Below are 23,553 nucleotides of genomic sequence, written 5' to 3' on the forward strand. Positions count from 1 at the left end.
AGGCCTGAGGGGTGGGGCAGGGGGCGAGGAGGTGAGGTGAGGTGAAGGTGGCGCCGTGCAAGGCTGTGCAGCGCCGTGTAGCGTTCTGCAGGGCAGCGGCGCAGCGCTGTGCGGTTGAGCCTTCTGCAGGGTGGTGCGGGGCAAGGCAGCACTGGGCAGCGCTGCGTGGTGCAATGCAGGTAGGCGCAGTGTGGCATAACGCGGTGCGGCGCTGTGCAGTGCGGCGCAGTCCAGTGAGCTCCGTGCGGTGCGGGAGGAGCCGTACGCCCCACAGGGCTCTGGCTGCCTTGCCGCTATTACAGCCAGGTTGGGTTGGGGCGCCAGGTCCCCAGGCCAGCGAGACCTCATTCTCTCCCCAAGACTGAGCTCCCTGTCCCTGGGAGCCCTGCCCAGGCCGCGAATCTGAAATCCTACTGCCTAGCAGCAAAGGGCCTCCTGCGGCCGGCCCTCCCCAGCACTCCAATCCGGGGATGGCATTTCATTTGTCATACCCTACACTGCCTTTTTCCAGCTTCTCGGCTCACAAACGCGCTGCAACAGAGCATCCCCGACTTCCTAGTACAGAAACTAGTAAAGAAACTTCTACTGCCACACCGGGGATAAAAATCGGGGTTTTGTAGCACTTCATCTTGGAGCTCCTGCTGCTTTCCAAGGCACTCGGTTACAACGAGGGCCACACCAATGGAGCATGGCGCATCCTGGCTCACCCGGCAGCTCGGTGACAGCAGTGGGAGAAGTCGTCGGACGCCTGGTGCCACAAGTTAAACCGCATCACTCTGGCTGCTGCAGTGTTTCCACAATATGGAAAAGCACCCAAAAAAGCAGGGAAGGGAGAAAAGCATCCTCACCTTTTCACAGGGAGCAAAATCTATTCAAGCAGGAGTGTGTTAAACTCTGTTCTGCTTTGAATGGGAATTTATGCAGGACATTCATCTGAAGTGTTGCATGGGCATCTGCTGTGAAAACCAGAATTTTTTTATATTGCCACCTGCAGCTGCCATAAGCACTTTTCCCCTTTGCAGGCAATGAGAACATTACGATGGGGTTTTACATTTCCAGCATAGGTGTCCTTTGGACTGCGGCAGAGTAATTTTAGCTGGAGTCTTTATGCACAAATCTGTCACTCCAACAGTACAAGAAAACAATTTTGTCTTGTCAGCCTTTTCAACTTCTCACTATTTATAGCATCACTGTAACATATCCAAACGTAAAGCAACACTTCTACTTGAAGTGTGTTCCTTTGTGTAAAGGATGACTCAGTAATACAGTGTAGCTGTTTGAAACTACTTTTATTAAAACCACCTGTATATGGCTTTTGATTGGCAGTTGTAAGATTATCACTGTAATTAAGAGTACAGCTGGCAAAAACGTACATATACCATTATTTACCTGCTTTACAGAACTTTTAAAAAATTTCATATGGTTTAAGCATGGTAACTGAGTTATGCCCCTGTAGATGACTCTTTGCAAACTGGTACTTCTACAGAAGGGTTAACATTTCAATACTGACCAGAAGAAATTAGAAGTCCCTCTTTACCGTCTTGAAAATTCCAGAAGCAATGACTTTGTATGTGGAAGTTGGATATACGTAATGCAGGGGACCATGGAGAATGCCCCTAAGAAATGGTATGAATATAGGAATTTATACCTAGAGAATACCAGAGTATGCCACAACAGCATAAGGGGGGGTGTGAAACAACAAATGCAAAGTGTATGTTCAATATTGGATTATTTTTTTTCTTCAGGACTCTTAGCACCAACAAGGGTGAGTGGATGCCTGAACACTCTGCTGGCGGGTAAGGTTATTCCCCCAACATGGAAGATTTTAAATAAATCCTCACAGGCAGCCAGCCACTTGGTAGTTTATGGTGAATGCTGGAAACAGGAACATGCATAGGTGCACTGACCTATACTACACCTCTTACTTCAGGCTATGAGTAAGGCAGAGCAGCCCCCTTTCCTACCAGTCCCCTCTGCCTTGTGTAGAAAGAAGTCAGGGCTGTTCTCACAGTTCTTGCCTACACCTCTATGTAACTGAATCTGAAATGTGAGTATCAAAATAGCATGTTCTAAATATTTGTGTTGATAATTTGAAGACATTTTTAAAAACATGGATAGATAAATAATCACTTCATTTAAGAAACCTAGATGTAAACAAGAATCAAGAATTGCTGTGTTAATTCCCACATGTAAAAGGCACTAAAATGTTCCAGACTATTAAAAATATTCTATTTTCTGAAAGTAATAAGGTATTCAGGATATGCCTGAATGTCATTAAATATGACAAACATTGTTGGATTATTCACATTGTCAACCACGCTGTCATACAGGTCAGTAGGATCTGCTGGGTTTTTTGGTGGTGGAGTGATTAGTCCTCCGCTCCCAGCACAGTACTGCCCAGTGAGGACCCGAGCCAAGTACATGTATCTTCTGCCGTTCATATCCGGTCTGGAATAAATATCCTGAGCAGAATAACTTGCATCAACAGCAAAGTAGGTCCCTTTTCCAATGGTTGCAGCTGTTTGAAAAGGTGTTTTCAAATACAGTTAGTGTTCTTATTCCCATAAGAATTTTTTCTTATTGGAATAAAAGAAAGAAAAAGAAAAAAAAGAAAGAAAAAATTCCCTTTTTTTTTTTTAACTCTGCAGAAGTTACAAATTTGGTTAGAGTTTAAATAGCAAATTCTAGTAATAATCCTTTGTACCAGAATCAAATACAAATCCACTTAGATGTCAGGTAAGTGTCAACACCCAGGTTTTGACCGCCCTTTCCTATAGGGAAAAGGGTTCCTCTCGTTTAGCCTTGTTGTTTAGCCTACAATCCATCAAACTGCAAATCTTCAGAGCCTTTTCAACTTAAAATGACTACGTAATTCTAATTACCATCTTCTTGTTACACTTCACAGCAAGTTAGAAGGATCACATTTCTTTGTTTTGGACGTAATTCTTTTTTCTGACACTGGTACAAAGCTGTTCAAGTCAGACAGGTCCTTCCTAGGTGGCTGCTCTGATCTTTGGATATTTTTGCATGGCTACTCAGGCTGACAGAAGGAAAGCATGCCTTTCCTATCATAAGTTGTGGCTAAGATGTAGAGGTAGGTGTTAATACTCACAGGCAGAGAGAGTACATGGGGATCTAGGGCTCTTGCTTCCCAAGTAAATCCAACCTCCTGGCACTACCAAAGAGCAGGAAAGCAAAACTACCTCTCCTCTGGTCATGTTTTAAAAAGAAATGGTGGCTGCCATTTCTGTCTGTGCACAGGCCGACAAATTTTCTGTATGTTGGGCTTTGTTTTCTCAAGAAAATATCACCGTAAGTACCTCTAGAGGATCCAGATAAGGAATGTCTACTTTTGGATCCAGCCCACACTGAAGTGTCAGCTACATCTGAGTTAAGCTGTCCAGTTCTCTCAAGATAAGTCAGCCCTAGGCATGTACAATTGTGTCTTAAGGAAGAAAACATTAAGAATGGAAAGTAAGGACTTTTGAAATAAGATTGCAGGATCTCTAAGAGCGACTGGCACCTCAATTCAGCCCAAGTTCCACTTCTTTGGATCCTGTCCTTCATCTTTGCTGCCAAATAATAAACATAATTGTACTAGAGGAACTGGACAAAACTGGACAAAGATAAAATCTTTGCATTAAGGCAGAAAGTCTTTCTGCTAAATATTTAATAGTTGTCCCTAACAACTATTAAAGGGGAAGAATTAATTCATTAATTCCATGTGCATAAAAATGGTAGGGGAGTGGGATCTTGATTGCTTGTGCTGTCCTTATCTTTGGAGGCAACAGGAGAAGTATCTGCACCTTTATTTTGCTACCTGCCTTTGTCTAAGAAGAGAGGAGATACCAACCACTAGCTGCTGATATCTCAGCTGAGGATGTTGAACAGTGGTCCTTGTTCTCTTCTGTAGGCAGATCATACAAAGATTTCTCAAAAGCTGCCCAGGCTTGATTTCAGAGTAGGTGAGTTTTTTCTGATACCCTCTAGATGGTGGCATTCATCAACAAGGGATTAACTAACAGGTTAATTCCTCTGTCCATATAGGTTATGCTCTGGAGTTATTTATTATTTTGTTCTCCAACTTCATGCAGTCTTCATATTGTGCTGACAGCACTGCAACATTGACATTCCCTAGCACCTCATACATGTCTAGGAAATTAACTGCTTTGGATAATGACTCACCATTCTTTCCAGCAAATCCCCGATTAAATCCGTTGTAGTTGATCGTGCTCAGTGAGGATGCAGCTGTCCCATGAAATAGCAGCTTCTCATTATTTTGATCTTTGTTCTTTTTACAGAGGGAGATCTTTTTTATTTGGTATGTCTGCCAGAGGAAGGGATTTTGTATTCTTTCAATCTGCAAAGTTACAAAATAGAATTGTATTTATACTGGTAGGGACCAATATTTATCATGCAGGAAAGCATTCAAACCAAACCAAACTGAAAGAATGACAGTAATTTTCACTATGCCATTAGGGTGTGGTTTGGTTTGGGGAAGTGAATACATGAGCCTCCTGAAAAATCAGAAAACAAGAGCAGCTTACAAGAGGTTTTCAAGCTTGGTAATTTTTGATGTACATTTTGTTTTGCCTAGTATAGCAGGTACGCAGGCAATCATGGTTGCTGTGCATTGTCATTTTTAGAAATAGGCTGGTGTACCATTGCTAGAGGCAATGATGTAAGATGCCTTCTGTACATGCTGATCATCTTTACTGATGATTTTTTCACTAAAGGGTAGACTGCAGCAATAGCATTACATTGAAGTTAAGTTTCTCTTCTAGATCTCAGCTTGGAAGTCAAAATTACTTCCTTTACTGTGTAGCTTAGCAACCCGTAAGTAACTCCTATATAAAAATAAATTGGATGGAAGATGGATGTTGCTGGGTACCTATGCCAACAATGCAAATATAGCTCAGGGGCAAACAGTGTATCTGTGTCAAAGTATAATCTTAAAGACATTGCTGTAACAGCTTTCCACTTTCAATGGAAAAAGACTTCATGTCATTGCCTGATTTTTTTTTTTTCTGTTGTACACTAATATTTTGTTCTAGTTGTGTCTTTGTGACCATGCTCATTGAATCTCATGATGGAAGAAATTTTTTCAAACAAATATTCTCACTCTTAATTTCACTGTATTTTAATCTATTTATTGCTCCTGATTCTGAATAATTCCATCTTCTCCGTGGCAATTAAATCTCTGTGCACTGTGTTGCAGACATTTCAGTAAGTAGGATCAAATCTTGACACTTTGACAAAAACCATCAGTCTAGCCGGAAAGGCTCTGGGACTGACAGGGTAGTAGTAGTAAAACAGTAAAAAGCTTTATGGCCAGTCTGCAAGGACTTTGTTTTTTCCTTTGTATTCTGAACACATTTGCTCATGCTTCCATTTCAATATAGAATTTCCTAATTGGAAATATCACATACAAAGTCAGCCTGAAGACTGCATTATTAGAAGGCAGAAATGGCAGGGCAATTCTTAGGAAATTTGGTTTGATTTATAGCCACCCTGTACAGTGCTGGGGAGACTGACATATGAAAGGTGTATTAGGTTGCAGACACCTTACAAACAAATATTTAGAAAGTATATTAATGTTTTCAGCCCAAGAAGTCACTTCGCCCCACACCCAGGATTTCACCTTCTCTATGATAAAGCTGGGACAGGTTTTCTTAAATGTGTTCTGAACTTCCAGGTATTCCTGATGTGATGGCTTGAGATTCACCAGTTTGACCCGTTTCTCTTGCATGTCTTCCCACTGCACAGGGAGCTCTATTGACTGCTTATCTGCAAAACAGAGATTGCATTATCATCACAGATACCTAGCTTAGCTTTGTAGGCATGCCTTATAAACTGACTGCATATAGAGAGTTGAGAGGACAGTACCTTATGCAATACTTTATTCCAAAAATATTCTCTTTCCTAACTAGGTCACTTGCTCTTGTAATGCACTGTTAAGACTTGACATTTTCTCTAGTCTAATTACCCCCATACCAATATCTAACAGAAACAGGTTTGAAAACCACAGAAGAATGTTATTTCTTCATACACCACTTCCTTTGTCAGACCTAAGCATGAAATCTATGCTCACTAGTCACATATACATGGATGATATTTGTATTTAAAATAGATGTTCTGATTTCAGTCATACCTGCCACTAATTATGAAACTAAACCTGCTGGCTATGGCATGCCCGGGGGGGAAAAAAAAGGAGAAAAAGGAAAAAAAAAAAAAAAAAGGAAAAAAGCTATGGAATAACTTACTTCTTTGGAATACCTGAGTTTGCATTTATCAGAGTTATCGTTCAATAATCACTGTTAAAGTGTTTTTTTATTAACAAAGCTGTAACTTACCTTCATTCTTTGGCACACGTTGAATGTTTATAGTTTTCCCTTGGTCATCATTAGCCTGTAGAGTATTCAGATCTACCTTGTAGTTCTTCTTGTTAATTTTGACAGTAAGGTGTGGCTTTTTAGCTATTTTGGCATCCTCCAGCTGCATATTTGTCAGTTTATCAAAAGCAACAAAGCTATCATTTCTTCCTGGATACCTCCATTCTACCAGGTTATAAACAAGTTCTGACTTGGATCGTTCTTCTTCAGTATCCTTAATTTTTTGGATCATTTTTTGAACTTCCACAGAAACAAAACAGACATCCCTGCTAATACCAGAAATTTTAATGCGAGGGGGAGAAAGTTTATTTTCAAGCTGAATGGTAACATGCTTTCTTCTCTGAAGATCTGCCAAAGCATCAATTTCCCTCTCATCTAAATTTTCAATTAGCTCATCTGAAATACTGTTTTCAAACTGTTCCTTTAAAATTAAATTCTTTATCCAGGACTCAGTTGCATCCACATTTTTTTGGTTTTCTCCACAAATTTGAAATGTGGCTAAATCAACTTTCTTCTCCAAAACCACAGGCTTTTTCTTCTCAGTGGATTGTTTTTTGCCCCAAAAAAATGCTGTGAAGAAACATATGTTAATTATTAGTTTTAAATAATTATCTTTAGTTTTGTGTGCCTATGCATACAGAAAACCCACCTACTTACATTTAAACAGAGACACCCATGAATCTGTTTTGGATGAATCTGAATCTTCTCTTTTCTTCATGCTTTCGTAAAAGTGTCTGAGCATATTTGTCTGGAAGATTACAATTTTAATTTTTTTCAAATGCTGTACTGATCTTTTGTGTACAAATTCCACTATAGCATCCAACATGTCATCAGCTACCTTTGCTGGATGCTGTTGTGCTTGACCTAAACAAAAATAAAAAGGCATGTATTGGTGAACAGTACTTAAATCAAGGCAGCATCCAGAAAACGGAGACTGTGTCCCCAGCTCATACAGACTAGCTATTCTTCTCTCCTCCCCCATTATGCTTTCTGGCCGAAGAGCCAGGCTCAACCTCAGCTTTACACCTAAACCTGTGAGCTCCAGGAGTTGACACTCTACATAGACCCAGTAAGCCCTTCTGGGATTCTCCCCATGTTTACTTTGAGGCTCCAACAAACACTTCAGCCTTAGCATCCCCCTGATATTTTTAAACGCACACATCATCACTAACTCTATCCCCATCTTTAAACTCGCTATCAAAGTCAAATCAAAATCAGTGGAGGATTTTGGCACAAGCCTACAGTGTATTTCAACATATAAACAGGAACATAATGCTCAAGACAACTCCTCTCATTCCCCTACAACAAGCCTGAAGTGCAATCTAAAGGTTATCCTGAAACATTGGTGGGACCCCTGCCAATTTCAGCCACAGCATCCCTTGGACAGCCGTTGTGACACCAGCACGCAGACGATGTTGGCAGTCAAGGGGACCTACCATAACTATAACTGTGGAGCCCAAACACTGACCCACACACCAGCTCCTACCCTAACCTGGCACACTGAACAAGGACCAGCTCATGATTTTTTTTTCCAGTCAAGGGGAGCCTTGGTCTGAGAAGGATACACTGCTTTATTCAAGACCCACTCCCCAAACTAACCAGAAGCTTAAGCCAAATAAACTAGCTTGCCTCCAGCCCTCTGCTGGAGCAAGTAGCCTGAAACAAGGTGTAAACTGCACGTATTCTGTATCCAGCCCACAATTCCCATAGTTAACCAGGCAAGGTTGTGGTCTCAGGAAAACCCCAGCCCTTCCGTGGGGCTGAAATCCCAAAGCAAGGTCTATGGGAAGTTTTAAGAAAGGTGCAGGGTGGCCAGCTGAGATACAGTCTGTTTTGGGGCAGAATATCTTTCATGGAGCAATACCTTTTTTTAGGTGTTCTTGCTCAATCAATATTGACTGCAATATTTATACTTCTAAAAAAGCAGCATTTTTGAAGTGTGCAGGTAGTGTTTGAACTGACCACGATGAACTTTCACAAATCACACTTTACAGAGTTTCTTGTACAAGTCCACTGTTACCCATATCAGAGGTATTAACTTTGTTCCATTTTCTGAACTACCGCCACCACAGCCCTCATCGCTCTCCCAAGAAAACGCAAACCTGTTCCAATTGCTGGGAAGGCGACAGATTTGTACATCCTTAGCTCACACTCATGAAGGATTTTGGAGACCTGACTCTTCACATTGTTATTGTGGATCAAGTGGATGATTTTACTGCACAACAGTTTTCCACCTTGTGTAGTAATAAAGCCACTTTGAGACTGCCCAGCTGGAAGAGAGAATATAAGGAGACATAACATTTTCAGAGTGGCCATCCCTACTGTTAAGACAGCTTGTTGTATTGATGCTAGTGTACACTGGAGTAATACATACTAGAAAAGAAGTGTGAAAAAAATCCACCGTGAGCTATATTATCCTGGTTTTAATTGATTCCAATTTTCTCTGTAAATATCCTGACTGCAGAATTCTATTGAGAAAGTAATTCAAGTAATTGTGTATTTTCTAACTTCCTGAGATCTCTGCTACAAAGTAGTTTCTATTAAGTACAGCTTAAGAATTTATGTCGAATTTAAATACAGCTCACTTTTATTTAAAAGCAAGCCAATAGAATGGGCACAATTCATTTATATGACAAATCCTTTCTTATGCCACTTATTCCTTGAAAGCTCAAACTCTTGTTTCTGCAGAAGAGCTGAATAGTTAAAAGAATATCATTAAGATAATGACCAGCTTATCTCAGAACTGTGGTATGGAATCTTCAAAAAGACATTTGTGTTTCTTCAGAGAACTCATGTTTGATTACAAACACCTCAAAATGGAGTCATGTTGTGAGGATGAACGGACTGATGAACACAGTTACATACCACTTCACTGGTCACAAAGGTAACGACTGATTGTAAGATGCTCTGCATGCACTGAGATCAGGCTGTTAAATGGGTAGAGCCTGCTGTCATGGTTTAGCCCCAGCTGGCGACTAAGCACCACGCAACCGCTCGCTCAAGTCCCCCGTCCAGGGTGGGATGGAGGAGAGAATTAGAAAAACACTCATGGGTTGTGTTGTGGTTTCAGCCAGGATAGAGCTGGTTTTCTTCATAGAAGCTAGTGTGAGACTGTGTTTTGGATTTGGGATGAGAAACTGTTGATAATGTGCTGATGTTTTGGGTTGTTGCTAAGTAGTCAAGGACAGTCCAGCTTCTCGTGCTGAGCTGCCAGGAAGGAGGCTGAGGGTACACAGGGAGCTGGGAGGGGACACAGCCGGGACAGCTGACCCAGGCTGGCCACAGAGATATTCCCTACCATACGACGTCATGCCCAGTACATAAACTGGAGTTGGCCGGGGGGTGGGAATCGCTGCTTGGGGACGGGCTGTCGATCACGGGGTGGTGAGTAATTGCTATATTGGGCATCGCTTGTTCTTGTACATTCCTTTGTCAGTATTATTCTTATCATTGTTGTTTCTTTCTCTCTTTCTGTCCTATTAAACTGTTTTTATCTCAACCCATGAGGTTTTTTTTTTTTCCTAGTTCTCTCCCCCAGCCCACTGGGGGAGGGGGAGTGAGTGAGCGGCTGCGTGGTGCTTAGTTGCCGGCTGGGGCTAAACCATGACAGGTTGAGATAAAAACAGTTTAATAGGACAGCAAAGAAAGAGAAAATATAATAATAATAATAAAAGTAATAAAACCAAGCGATGCACAGTGCAACAGTTGCTCACCACCTGGTGATCGATAGTCCATCCCCAAGCAGCAGTTCCTGCCCCCTGGACAACTCCAGTTTATATACTGAGCATGACATTATATAGTAGGGAATATCCTTTTGGCCAGTCTGGGCCAGCTGTCCTGGCTGTGCCCCCTCCCACCTTCTTGTGCACCTCCCCACTGGCAGAGCATGGGAAGATGAAAAGTCCTTGACTTAGTATAAACACTCCAACTACTTGGCAACAACTGAAAACATCAGTGTGTTATCAACATTATTCTCATACCAAATCCAAAACAGCACTCTACCAGCTATTAGGAAGAAAATTAACTCTATCCCAGCCAAAATCAAGACACCTGCAGAGCCAAAGGCTGGGAAAAATATCCAGGAAACTCCATCTTGAAAATTAACTTCTGGACTCAGAGCAGGATCATTTTGTTTATGCAACCAGAACGTGTTCCTTCCTGTGCTCGTAGGGGTCAACCACAGTGAGCTGCAATTTTACTGCTCTACTGGTCTGTCAGAATGCAGACTACAGACAAACTCATGATCAGGGTGATAAGCAGAGTTACATTATTTCAATAAAAAGAAATTAGGTATTTGTGAATAAAAGCCAAGATTTGGTATTAGCTTTTAAAAGCCAGTCCTGCGGGTGCTTACACCAAAATACAGTCTTCCACCACTTTGTTCAGTTTCAAAACTTCAGCTCTCCTGTAGCTGACAATAGGTGAGCTTAAAAATTATGCTGAAGTCAATGTTTCTGTTCTTAAGTCAGGAACACGTATGAGTAGTTTCAAGGGTAAAGAACTTAAATTAGATTAATTTCCAAGCATTTATTAGCATGAGAAAACTGTATCCATCTTCTGCTCAGTTGTGAAAAGAAGAATTCTCAAAGCAGGTGTCACAACAACAGGACTTTTCAGAATTCCTAAAAGTGAAAGCTATTTTTTCAGATATAATAATTATACCATCAGAGTAGAGAATTATAAAACAACTTTACTTTTTCATAAAGAACATTAAAATAATTTAATCAGACAAAATAGTATGCTTTCACATACCATATTGAGCACATTCTTCTTCTACCTGGGAACCCGCAGCATCCATAATTGCTCTGAAGACCCCTTAAATTGTACAAGAAAAGCATATGCATTCATTAAGTCAGCTTAGCTTTTTCTGCTCAAAACTCTACCCAACTTCTGTAGTCCACAAACACCCCGAATTCTCATAGGTCAAGATCCCACAATGTGCAAACCCTTGCCAGTTCCCCTCAGAGCCCTCCATGATACACTGTACTGCCTGCAAAGAGAACATTGTCTTCATTGTTGATTAGAAATCATGAAGAGTAACTCCTATTTCATTATTTCACCAGCCAACCTATGCCCCTCAGTGATCTCTGATTGCTTTAAATTATATCTTTTAATGTCCTTCATGCTTGCAATTCACAATGTCACCTCTGCTTCTCACAGGTCAATTTACTTAACCAGGGCTTTGGCTTACAGTGGAATGTATTAGGACAACAGCAGTTTTACAGAATTATATTTGATCTAAAAAATTCAATTGTTTAACAACAAAAATGCTTAAATAAAGAAAAATCTGGTCAGATGCCTTCTGTTTGAGTAGTTTGGAAATTAAATGGAATATTCAGGACATGTAAAAAACCCACTGAAGTGCTATTTTCTGACTAATCACAACTCATTCTCTCTCTTTCATCTGAAAAATACTTCATAAAAATTTCGCATATGGACAATTCTTTCCCCCTCCCCCCTTCTAAAAATCTAGCACAAATTTATCACTAAAGAGCAACATATTCAATATAATACCTGATGTGGCATCAAATGTTGCATTTGATATGTTTACAATAACTTCTGTATCCTCCTTGGTAATATCTCCACTAATTACTTGGAGTGTAACGGAACCAATCTGCATTTCATGAACTCCCAATGCTTCAGTTGAAACAGGCCTAATGAAACCTGCAAGGGAAAGAAAAACAGCTTAAAACACTTCTTCTCTAGTTTGGGGTATTATGCTCTTCCATTGACAGAAACTTCAACTTAACCTTTTGAGAAATATGCTCTAGATGGACCATCTAGTTTGATGGACCTAGACAGTCTTTCTCTTTACTCCATTTCTGAAAGTCGGAAGGCTCAGTATTCTTCCTGTTTAAATACTGTGAAAGTGAAACCATTTCTATTCCTGCAAATTCATGCAACATAAATTCAGAAAGGACTCTTGGGGTTATCTGATCTGACCAGCTCTAACAGAGGTTCCTGAATTAACTCTTACAAGAAGTGGAGAATTAAGCATTGCCAGTAATGGAGATCCTATCATGCTACTTTTGTTATTTCATCTTTACCCTCACATATATAAAACTGTTCCTTATTTCTAGTCTAAACATACCTAATTCATATTTTATCTGCACACTCTTTAACTTCATCTCACTGATACAGCAACTGAGAAGAGCTGTATATTCTTATAAATAAGCCTCTGCCATTGATGCAATTCACTCAAATGTTTTTGATACTGTGTCACACTACCGTCAATTAATAAATGGAAAGGAAATTATCCATTCCGTATATCTCTATACAGGAGATTAAAGGTGCAGAAATACATGTTATTTATGGCTTGCTTGGCAAGGTGATACCAAATTCTTACACCCCTTGCACAGGACAAAATAACAGTTCTCCTACCAGGATATCCTCTTCCGTGTGATAAGACTGGCCTTACTAAGCGATGAGCATGCCCTCAACAAAATAAATTCCTCTTTAAGATTTTTACAAATGGAGTTTAACAATGCCAGTCCGTTCGGAAGAAAAAGAATGCTCTGTGTCTTGATGACATTTCATCTGTTTCCCAATACGTATAAAAACACTTCACAGTGTTTGCATTCTCCCCTGTGTCCCACCTCCTGCCCCTACACTACTTACTTGACTGTGGTGCTGCAGCATTGCAACTTCCAGCTACCCTATGTCCTAGTTCAATAGTAAAAGCCTAAAAAGAGAAAAAAAGGTGTCAAAGATTGTACTTCAGAATTTATATACCAAATATTTCTATAATTGACACTAGCAGTCATGTAGCTCTTGCTGAGCCACCTGACGCATTTTACAGTTGTGTTTAGGTATCATTAACAACAGTGGAAGCTTCAGTGTGGACAGTGTGATAACAGAGACTGTCTTTGCATTGCCAGAACTCCTCTGTCAAAAGATGAGTGAGCATCTACCAGTGTTCACAGTGCCAACAGTGAGGCCAATTTTGTCTGCAGCATGTGCTTGCTGAGAGATTGTATTTCAGAGGCACTGAATGAGGCACTGGAGACAACCCACTGTCACCAGCCCACAGCAGTAAGAAAGTGCTAAATTATTCCTTTAAGAAAGCTATATAACTAAAATATATTAAGGCCTGACTAGAACAGTGTGTAACATAGACGGCTTTGTCCTGAGAAGAACTACCTGAATGTTATCCTTATCTTTTGGATTCAAGAGAAAATGAACTTCCTGGAGAGTCTTCCAAGTGCAACTACTACTGAACTTGAATACCACATCAAACATTAACTTAGAAACAACGGTTTTAGGAAATCCAAATCCTCCAGTTCCAATAGCTGGGAAAGTGATCGAATTCAGTCCAAGTTCTTCAGTCTTCTTCAAGCAGGAATAGATTATATCTTCTAGGGTCTGTAAAACACAGCAAAGATTATTTTTCTTTTTTTAAAAAAGGCATAGAGACAATGCTGGTATGAGAAAAAGCTCTCAGTGTGTCAAGACATCTTTAAGGTCACTCAAACAGAAGTAAATGGAGTTGAGCCATATAAGCTAACCATTTTAAATCCTGAAACTTCAGGATAGGATCCCAAATAAATCTGTTTACAAATTTATTTTTTAAAAATAATTAAAATGTACCTTCAGGGTCTGTCCTTTTCCTCTATCCCACACAGGAACTATGGCATGAAGCACGGACTTGCAGGCCAGAGCACATCCGCTGGTGCAGAGCACACTCCCTTGACCAGCAACCTGTCTTTGTTTCTCTTTGTCAAATTCTACTTGGAGCGCTGGTCCAGCCTTTTCCAGCAAGGCTTTGCAAAGAGGCCCCACACCAAACTCCAGATCTGTGCCAACACTGTTGACAATGACATCCGTCTGCAACAAAATTACAACGAAAATATCTATAGACAGACTTCAAGTGAAAAAGTGCGTCAAGACTAATAGCACTACCAAAGCAACACACAGCACAAAAAGCAAGATGCCAATGGAGAAATAACCTGGTTTTCAGCACAGCTTCTGCATAATGAATATTCCTGGACTTGCAGGAAACCTACGGTAGGCAGATCAGACCCACTATGAGTACTAAGACCCATAGGTATCTACATCTGAGCAGGTCACGCATCCATCCATCCATCCAGGCAGAGCTGACAAGCCCTCAGTGGAGGTAAGGCTGTGTCTTGCCTCATCCCAAGCATATGCCAATGTCTGGGCAGATGAAATAAACCCGACCTCTGCAGTCTGATCCCCTCTCCCCAGACCCAGCCTTTCCTACATTTTCTTGTGAAGAACTGCTGCAGTATTGTTCTTTCTTCTCTAGCATCATCACAGGATGCAAAATATATGTATCATGTAAGGTGCACATAACGTAGAAGATTTAATGTCCCTTTCCTCCTTTTCACTGAAATGGGATTGTCTACACCTCATCAGAAAAGCAGCACCTCATGCACCAAACCATGATAGGAGATGGTTGTGCTTTCATGAAATAAAACTGGCAAAGCCCCAAAGCCTGGTGTTTGCTTTGCAGTTCCACTGGAGGTCTTTTAATTACACAGTATTTTAAATGTGTCATATTGAGCTTTTTTACATCTACTATTGCTCTTTTATTGGAATAGGCTTTTACAGGCACCAAAATGACAATGGAACCAACTAATATTGAAGCAACAGGACAATAATAACAGTAATTTAAGAAGATTTTAAACTCCCAAAGCCAAAAAATCAGGGGCAGCTGAAAGAGAGAAATTTATCAAGATGCACTTTGCATCACTGAAGAAAAAAAAACATAAGGGAAAGAAACTACATCAGAGGTGTAAACTGAGCCTTGATGGTCTAGATGAGTAGTAATTAAACTCTTTGTTAGCGAAAAGAATGAAAAAAGAAAATAGGGGAAAAAATAAGTAGAATCAGGTCTAGACTTTGGCAAAGCAATCTAAGCATGCACTCTTCTATTGGGTCGCTTTTCTAGGGCCCAGGAACGTCTTCATAGACTGTGTCTTCAGCCCATCCAAATGAAAGGGAACTGAAAAAAAAAAAAGCTACATCCTCCCTGTTAGCATGACTAAAAACAGCAGCCCAGACAGGTGCTGTTTTCCTGTAATATCCAACTTGGATAGCTACAAATCATACAAATACTTTTAGAAAGTACTTTAATATTTCCCCTTTTAGGAAAAAAGCAAACTGTTTTAAGTGTTGGCCTTAGATCTGGAGAACAAATAAAACCTATCTGGGAATGAAACATCCCGAAATTCAAAGCTGCCCACTAGACATGGCTGCAGAGTGACAGATCCCAACCTGAAATCCATCAGTTTTGCAAGCTTGCGTCCCTGTTTAGGTAGCACATAGCCGTTGTTTCCTTATGCAGCAATTGCCTTGTAAAACAATATAAGCTACTGTCATTCCTTTTCTATTTAAATTTAAAGAAGATCTTCACATCAAGTTAGAAAGGAACTGGAAAATTCACAACCTACCGTGGCTTCCTGAACATTTTTCTCCTCCACTCGGATGCGCAATCCTTCATTTGTTGTAACCATCTGCAGATCCTCTTTTCTCTTCTCCTTCTGGCTTTCTCTCAGCTCATGGTTTTCCGAGTGTGGTGTCAGCAGTGTCAAGGAGGATGATTTAGCTGTAAACACTTTTTTTACCATCTCACTCAGAAGCTGAACTGTTTCTTCCATGTCATCCACAAGATGAACCTCCTTCAAGCTGCTGTCCCCCATGGATTCTTTCAAGGTCTCCCTGATGGAGGATACAATTGAATACGTACACAGTTCCAGCGGGAAGCCAAAAATCCCTCCACTTATAGCAGGCAGAGCTATAGAACAATGATTGTATGTTTCAGCCAGTTGCAGACTTTTCTTCACCGTCTTTCTTAACAAGTACACGCACTTTTCTGCTTCATCCTTCCTCCACCTGGGCCCAACAGCATGAATGACGTTCTTGCAGGGGAGTTTGCCAGCGCCCGTGATAACTGCGCACCCAGGCTGCAAAGTCCCGTTCTTCCTCACCAGCTCGTCACACTCCTGTTGCAGCTCTGGACCAGCCGCTTTTGACAGTGCCTCAGCAAGGCCACCGATGTGTTTTAAGTCTTCATTAGATGCATTTACCACAACATCAACAGGATAAGTGCACAAGTCAGCTTTATAAACCGCTATTTCAATTCCACCTGGCAGCATTTTCTTGTAGTAGAGCTTTCTTTTCTCTTTATCACCAACATTTTCACCTCTCTGTTGCTGTTGTTGTTCTTCTTCTTCCAGCCTAATCAAACAGCTAAATTTCTGCTTTGCCTCAAACACACATGAATCCTTCCTTTCAATGAAGAACTCTTTGGCTCCCGGTTTATCAATTGGCACAGTTTTGGAGTAAAGGGATGACAGAATTTTTTCAAACATGGTGACTGCTTTTGGCATTTCTGCTTTTGGTCCACTCAGGGAAATACACAGCGTCTTGGTGTCAAAATGTACTGTCACATCCTTCTTCTGCAATTCAAGATACACATCGGATTTTTCCTTCTCTACAAACTGCAATACTACCACCGACTTAGCCGGGATTACTTTTTCTACGTGCGTGTTTCTATCTATAAAATCATTAAGTTTCTTACAAACTTCTGTTACAGCCTTAGAAAAGCCAGCAATAACCACTTTATTTTCTTTTCCAACAGGTTCATCAATGACTACAGTTTCCTGGGAAGAATTGTACTTCTTACGCAAGGAAGCAAGAAGACTCCTCCACTGCTCCTTTTTAATTACCTTGTCGTCCTCCACGTTGATGCACTCATATTCTAAGCCTGTCTTCATTTGCTTTTCTGCTTCTAAAAGATCTTTGGGAGCATCTCCAAATAGCAACAGAGTATCATCCTCAAGCTCATAAAAAGCATTAATTTTTCTCCTAGTGAACAATGTCTCTGACATTGTTTTATTATCTACACGCTGTAAATAGTAAAAAACATGAGGATCAATGGTAACTGATGTACATGGCATATTCAATACCTTTTCCAGTAAGTCAGCTTTGATTTTATATACTTCCACAGGTAATCCACACAACTGAATGGTCTTTTGTGTGCCATCATAAAAGATCTTTAAGCATGGATATTCTTTGTGAATATTCTCTTCTAGCCCAGCATTGTGCAGAACGGCATACTTCCCTGGGATCACCGACACAGAAATTTCTATGCTTTGTTTTTCCCTTTCACTTTGCTTCATGGCTTTTTCCATGCATTCCCTCACTTCTTTCTCTGCACTGTCCACTGCTGCTCTGTTGCCTGCGATCACCACCATCTCCTCAGAAATATCAGTAATGATCAAAGCAACATCTTTCACCAATCTGTTTTTCACATCTTCCCAATCCACTGAATTTACTTTACATTTTATAGCTATGTAACGTGCCATGATACGTGAGAACTCAGTAGAAGCATCTTGCTTCCATGTCTTGATCAACTTTATCATTGTCTTTTTCTGGTCGGAGAGAGATGACGATGGGCACAACATAACTTCTGGATGTGCACAGTCCATCTGTGGCCATTTTAGCTCACAATGACAAATTGCCATTTCCTGGTTTATGTCTTGGATCAGGTTAGGCTGCCTTTGTAAAAACTGCCAGACATACGGATCTAGTGGTACCCCAATGGGATCTGGCATCTTCATAGTTGGTCTTTCTTTTCCATAGAGAGCTGTTCCCAGGGAGTGGTAATACGGATGCACAGAAATCTGTTTCTGTTCCAGTAAATGCTGCTTTTCCAAGACAGCGCTTAGATCTAAAAGTTAGCACATATACATACAGACACACACATGTCATTAACATCAAATCAAGCAAAATACTCTGTTCTTAGAACTATTACATTGAATAGAATACCTTTTTTTTCTTTTCTCATTTGAAAGAGTTATTTTTATGTCTTTCTGACTTCCAAACCATTCTGTAGGGGACAAGATAAGAGGCTTGGCTCCAAGTAGTTTGGTAAATAAGCTTGTGCCTGTATTTACCTATGCAGCTACACCTTGCTCTAATTTCCTAAGGAAACCCCACCACAGAGCAGGGCCATATCAAGGTACTACTGTGAAATGCTCCTTACTCTCAACTTAAAATGAAACTCTTCATACCAGTGCATTTTTGTTTTTTTTTTTTGCCATTTCAGTTGGCATGTACAAAGGAAAAGAATTATAATGTTGGCAGGGACTTAAAACCACATTACAATGATCCAAATTACATATTAAGAATATTTTGTACATTATGTTAAATAAATTTTGAGTCAGAAGAAAAACAATCACCTGGCAGGTATCTTTAATTAAACATAAAGTAATTTACTGAGCCAGGAGTCTCCTAACAGAGATATTTACCAGAGCTTGCACTGGCACAAAAAAGGGACAGTGATTTGACACAAGAAATAGTAACAGGATTGTTCTTTAGCTCTATTCTTCCATGATAATGAAGATATTTGACCTTAATTAAGTTTCTGAAAGCTAACTCTGAAAGCTGAAGTCATTGACAGATCCTGCTTCCTCTACATGTAAGTACAATTAATGTTGTACTGGAGAGAAAAAACCTTTGTAAATGGGGAAAACACATCAGTGGTAACAACCCATGCACAAACCAGGTATTCAAATGAACCTTTGGTAACATCAAAAAACAGAGATTCTGAAACCCTAGACGTGCCACAGTTTTTCTAAATCCAGAGCACTTCCCAGGAACAGGACAGCATACGCTGGCTTTGGCGATAGCAAGCCAGGCTTCTCCTAATGCCCAGATTGTGGTAATTTTCTTTCAGGTCCTCTGTCTGGGAGCACTTTGGTCAGGCGAAGGACAGCGTTACCTTTGTGATCACAGAAAGTAATAATGGCTGAGTTCTCCTCTGGGAAAAGCTGGACATCTGCCACAGGCCCCCCTCCGTTCCGTGCACTCTCAAAGTAAACGGTGATGTAGTCTGTGGAAACGCTGGCCGGTATGTTTTCAGCCTTGATGCTCTGGGTGAATTCAAGAAGCCTGGCAGTCATTTTGAATTCTTTAACTCTCTTGTTTTGTGAACATTTTTTGACAAATTCTTCCGTATCTGTAAACAGAAGAGCAATATGAACTGACCATGTTCTCCTGGGTCATTATCAGCCATGGCTATCACTTCTGGCAAAGAAATGAGCTGCGTCTGCTTCTCCCTGTATTGGGAGCAAAACTGTCTTTGCCAAATAACTCTGTGTTGTAATAAAAAGGGGAAATGCACACAGCCATGCTACTCTCTGCTACTCACTATCACTACGTCTTTGTTCCCCTCTTATTCACCTCTTGTATAAAATAAGCACCTCTCACTGTTTCACTATCTTCTCAAATGGAGATTTTATATACTTCAATAATTTGAAGAATCTCCATACTCAGTCTGCTTCTAATTCTTGTCCATCTAACCCAAAATAAGATAAAGACAATGAAACACTCTCATTCAGTTTCAATTAATGAAGATGCCACAACTTTTTTTTCTTTCAGTGTGACATTTGAATCACAGGCATTTTCACAGAGCTGTATAAGACTTGCACCTTTCTTAAGAGACTACAGTCCAGGTACTTTTTTAAAACTGAACCTCTAGTGGGAGAGGAATCAAGCTCTGAAAGCTATTACTCATACATATACATGGAAATGAATGATGGCGTTCATCCTGTCTTACCGATACTTTTTATAAAAGTAGCTACGGCAACATTTATTTCAGGTATCACTTCCACAGTGAAGTCATCATCTACTGCCAGGCTGCTGATGTTCTCCAACAGCATACGTAAGCATTTTGGGCTACATCCTTGTATGTTTTCAAACACCACTGAAGGTGAGGTCTCTGCAGACTTTTCTGTGATGTTCTTCACAGAACCAGCTTCCTTCTGGAGTTCACTGTTCAGAACAAAACTCTCTGCTTTCTGCAAGGCTTCTGTGTCATCTTCAACAGAAAGAGAAATAAGCCACATGACATACTGGTACACATTTCCTGGAATAACCAGATTTTGCTTACCCTTAGTCGCCTTTCCCCTCCCACAAAAAGATCATCTAACCAATCAAATAAATACTGCAGGGCACCCCATGACATTTTCGGATCCAAAACAGCCCAGATGCACTATTCTGCGGGGGTGCAGACAGCTTCCTTGGCGGCATAAAAATAGACATGACTAAACAAGTCCAAGGTCACTGGTATGTCTCCAGGTTGGAGACATGAATAAAGTAAAATAAAATCCGCTGAGATAATTGGCCACAGCTGCTCAGGCATTGGTGAGGGTTGTGAGAGATCCTGCAGCATCTGCCTCTGTTTCTTCACCCAGGTGCAGGCATACCAAGCCTGAACATAGCTCGGGACATCCACAGGCACCGTGGGCCACCAATACCTCTGTGTGACTTGGTGCAAAGCCTCCTGATGACCACCACGCCCTGCCATCAGTACGGCATGATAGCGCTGAAGGACCCATGTGCAAAGAAGGCTGGCAGGGATGCAACAAAATTTTGCAGATAGAAAATATAAGAGGGGAGCCCACTGAGTACCCCAGAAGTCCAGCAGCTGAAGGCACATCTCCAGCTTTGCAGACAGAAAAGGGTGGAGGCGGGAGAGAACCTCCAAATGGGAACAACATGCTCCTCCACGTGCCTGAGTAAACTAAAAGTGTCACCCAGGTACACAGTGACACAACTGCCCAACAAGTCATGGAAAACACCAGTCACAGAGCACTGCAGGGTGGTGGGGAACTGGCACAGGCCAAAGGGCACCCCAGGGTGTTCAAGACAGCCACACTCACAAAGGCAGCTCTCCACTTCTTGCCCCTTAAGCAGGAGCGTAAGCCACTCTCAGTTTGGTAAACCAGCGCATCTCTGCACCATGGCGGGGAGACAAGCATCAAATGTAACCCAGGTGCTCACCACCCTCAGTGTAAACCTCCAGGGCCACCATCTCTGGCTGTGGCAGAGGACACGTACGACGGGGAGAGGAGCTCAGTGGAACAGTCATACACCTGGCTAGGGGTGTGGCGGGGTAAAGTCTCTGCTTGCTTTTGCTCAAGAACACCGAAAAACCCCTCAATCGTGGGGCAGACGCCAACAAGCTGGCCATGTGGGGCAGCCCCAAGGAGAGAGACAGAGACACGAGGTGGGAAGGCTCAAGCAGGCGGTCGCGCAAGCAGGCTGGCTCTGCCGGCTCGCCAGGTTTGCAAGCTCTCCCAAGGTACAACAACAACTGATACCAAACCCGTAACATTTACAGAAGACAGCTGCCTTTGAAGGCCTGCCAGCGTAAGCCCGACAAGAGGAAAACAAAAGAGAGAACTGCGGAAGCCATAGCTCTACAGACACTAATTATTAATTTCTAGATCGCTGACAGGAATCATCTGCTCCACTACATCCAATGAAGTACAAAAAAGCCAAACCGGAAAGCTAGGCTGACCCAACGAATTGATTAAACGCACCACCTGGAGTATAACTAAAAAAAATACTAGATGACAACTTTGAGTACCTAATTTTGAAAGAAGTGACCGAATATTTACTGTTCATGGATGCGGGTATATTTAGGTGTGCAGTACTGTTTTCTAAATGGCTTTCTGAATCATAAAGCTTCGCAGAATATTGCTGAAAGAAGACCTAACTGAAGTCTCTGAGGTACCGGGGAGATGCACCACTTGCCTTTACAGATTCTCCTAACTGCAGGGAGCACAAAGACACCAGGCCTGGGCTTAAGATCTTCAATCTAGGTGTTTCTATGCAGATCTTGTCTTAGAGCACTTATGCAGGATAAGGGAATTAAATCCCTCTCTGGAGAGGCTCCTCCAATTAAAAAGGTTATTTCAGGAGCTAAAACAAGGCACGTGGTCCAAATCTGGCAAGGTGAACTCCGTCCTTGGTGACCAAGTCTACAGTGTCCCTGGCCAGACACCCTTCCCTGTATCACCTGAGTCAGGCTGCCAAACTCAGAACCTTTGAGCACAATTCCCCACAGAACTCGAGCTGTGTGTGGAGAAAAGCACCAGCATTTTTGTTTTATGAAGAATCAGCATGCAGAGTGATGGATAACATTTTACCTTTTGTTTGAAGGTTGCTCGTGGCATCCAGAGCCTAAAATAAAAGGAAAGCAAAATATCAGTGACTGATTTGACACTCTCACCGCTACTTCAAAGCTCTGGTTAGGATTACAATTTTTATTCACCTTTATGGGAACTATTTTTTCTTCAAATGCCTCCTCCTCAGTCGCTAGCGTTGTTTCAGGCTCTGTGACAATCAGCTTCAATTCTCTTTTTTCTCCCAAATACAGCTGATGAGACTGTCTCTCAAGAACTCGTTGCTTCACTAAATAAAACCAAAAACCCCAGTGACGATCTGAATAGAAATACAACTTTTCCACCATTACATTAGGACACCTACACTGTCCCACAAAATGAAAGAGCTTTAAACTCGACACTAACACAGCATGCAGGAGGCTTTCCTCCTAAAAAGAAACGGAAGAACAGCAGAGGATATTATTTCCACAGAAAACCCCCAGAGATGCGAAGTGAAGCTCCACCACACGTCCCAGCCCTGCGCTGGGGCTGCAGCATGAGGGTCCCAGTACCAGCCACACACCTTGCACACCCTCTTCCAGCCAGTGTCAAAATGGCTTGAGGCTGTATGTCCTGAACTTACCAGCTGGGTGAATCAGCAACTGGGAAGCATGATAAGGCAGAGAGAAAAAAAAATGTATGTATATATACATGTTTATGCACATGCATGTATAGGTATACATTTAACACAATGGCAGTTAAATGCTTTCCACTTTGCTGCAAATTTATATAAATACGCACACTATATAGGTCATATTTTTAATACATACCTGTAACTACAACATAAATGAAGTTATATTAACATAGGCTTTATTATTCCAAGTGAAACCTAGGGACTACTACTGTGCATCAAAATTAATGTATACATATCTACACCTGGTAGGACATATTTATTAACTTGTAGCCTAGTGTTATTCAAAATGCACTCCAGAGACTAACACTGAGCACCGAATTTAAGCATATATACAAGCAAATACACGTTACATATTCTGTATTGCACATTCCGGGATGTACATGAGCTATTATATACTATAGATGAGTATATTAAGTACTAGGCAGCATATGTGGCATTATCTGTAATAATTAAGCCCGTATATATTTTAACTTGCAGGAAGTTACGACTGGCCAGATACACCTCACAACGCGTTCGCTGCCGAGAGGAGCTGGTGCACGGCCCGCCGCCC

General features: G+C 41.3%; 1 protein-coding gene across 1 annotated transcript; it reads right to left on the minus strand.

Annotated features, from left to right (window-relative positions):
• Nucleotides 1–2,228: 2,228 nt before the first annotated feature.
• Nucleotides 2,229–22,619, minus strand: LOC104616241 (poly [ADP-ribose] polymerase 14-like; the record flags this gene model as incomplete). The annotated part of the gene is made up of 16 exons (XM_010294015.1): nucleotides 2,229–2,518; nucleotides 4,186–4,360; nucleotides 5,642–5,787; nucleotides 6,354–6,962; nucleotides 7,050–7,256; nucleotides 8,495–8,662; nucleotides 11,145–11,207; nucleotides 11,907–12,056; nucleotides 13,011–13,074; nucleotides 13,533–13,754; nucleotides 13,980–14,216; nucleotides 15,806–18,087; nucleotides 19,141–19,377; nucleotides 19,978–20,238; nucleotides 22,355–22,388; nucleotides 22,480–22,619. Coding segments are annotated over 16 exons (5,285 nt in total), but the record flags the coding sequence as incomplete, so codon positions are not given.
• Nucleotides 22,620–23,553: the final 934 nt, after the last annotated feature.

Source organism: Phaethon lepturus, unplaced genomic scaffold (genome assembly GCF_000687285.1).
Source record: "Phaethon lepturus isolate BGI_N335 unplaced genomic scaffold, ASM68728v1 scaffold19199, whole genome shotgun sequence".
Classification (NCBI taxonomy): Eukaryota; Metazoa; Chordata; class Aves; order Phaethontiformes; family Phaethontidae; genus Phaethon; species Phaethon lepturus.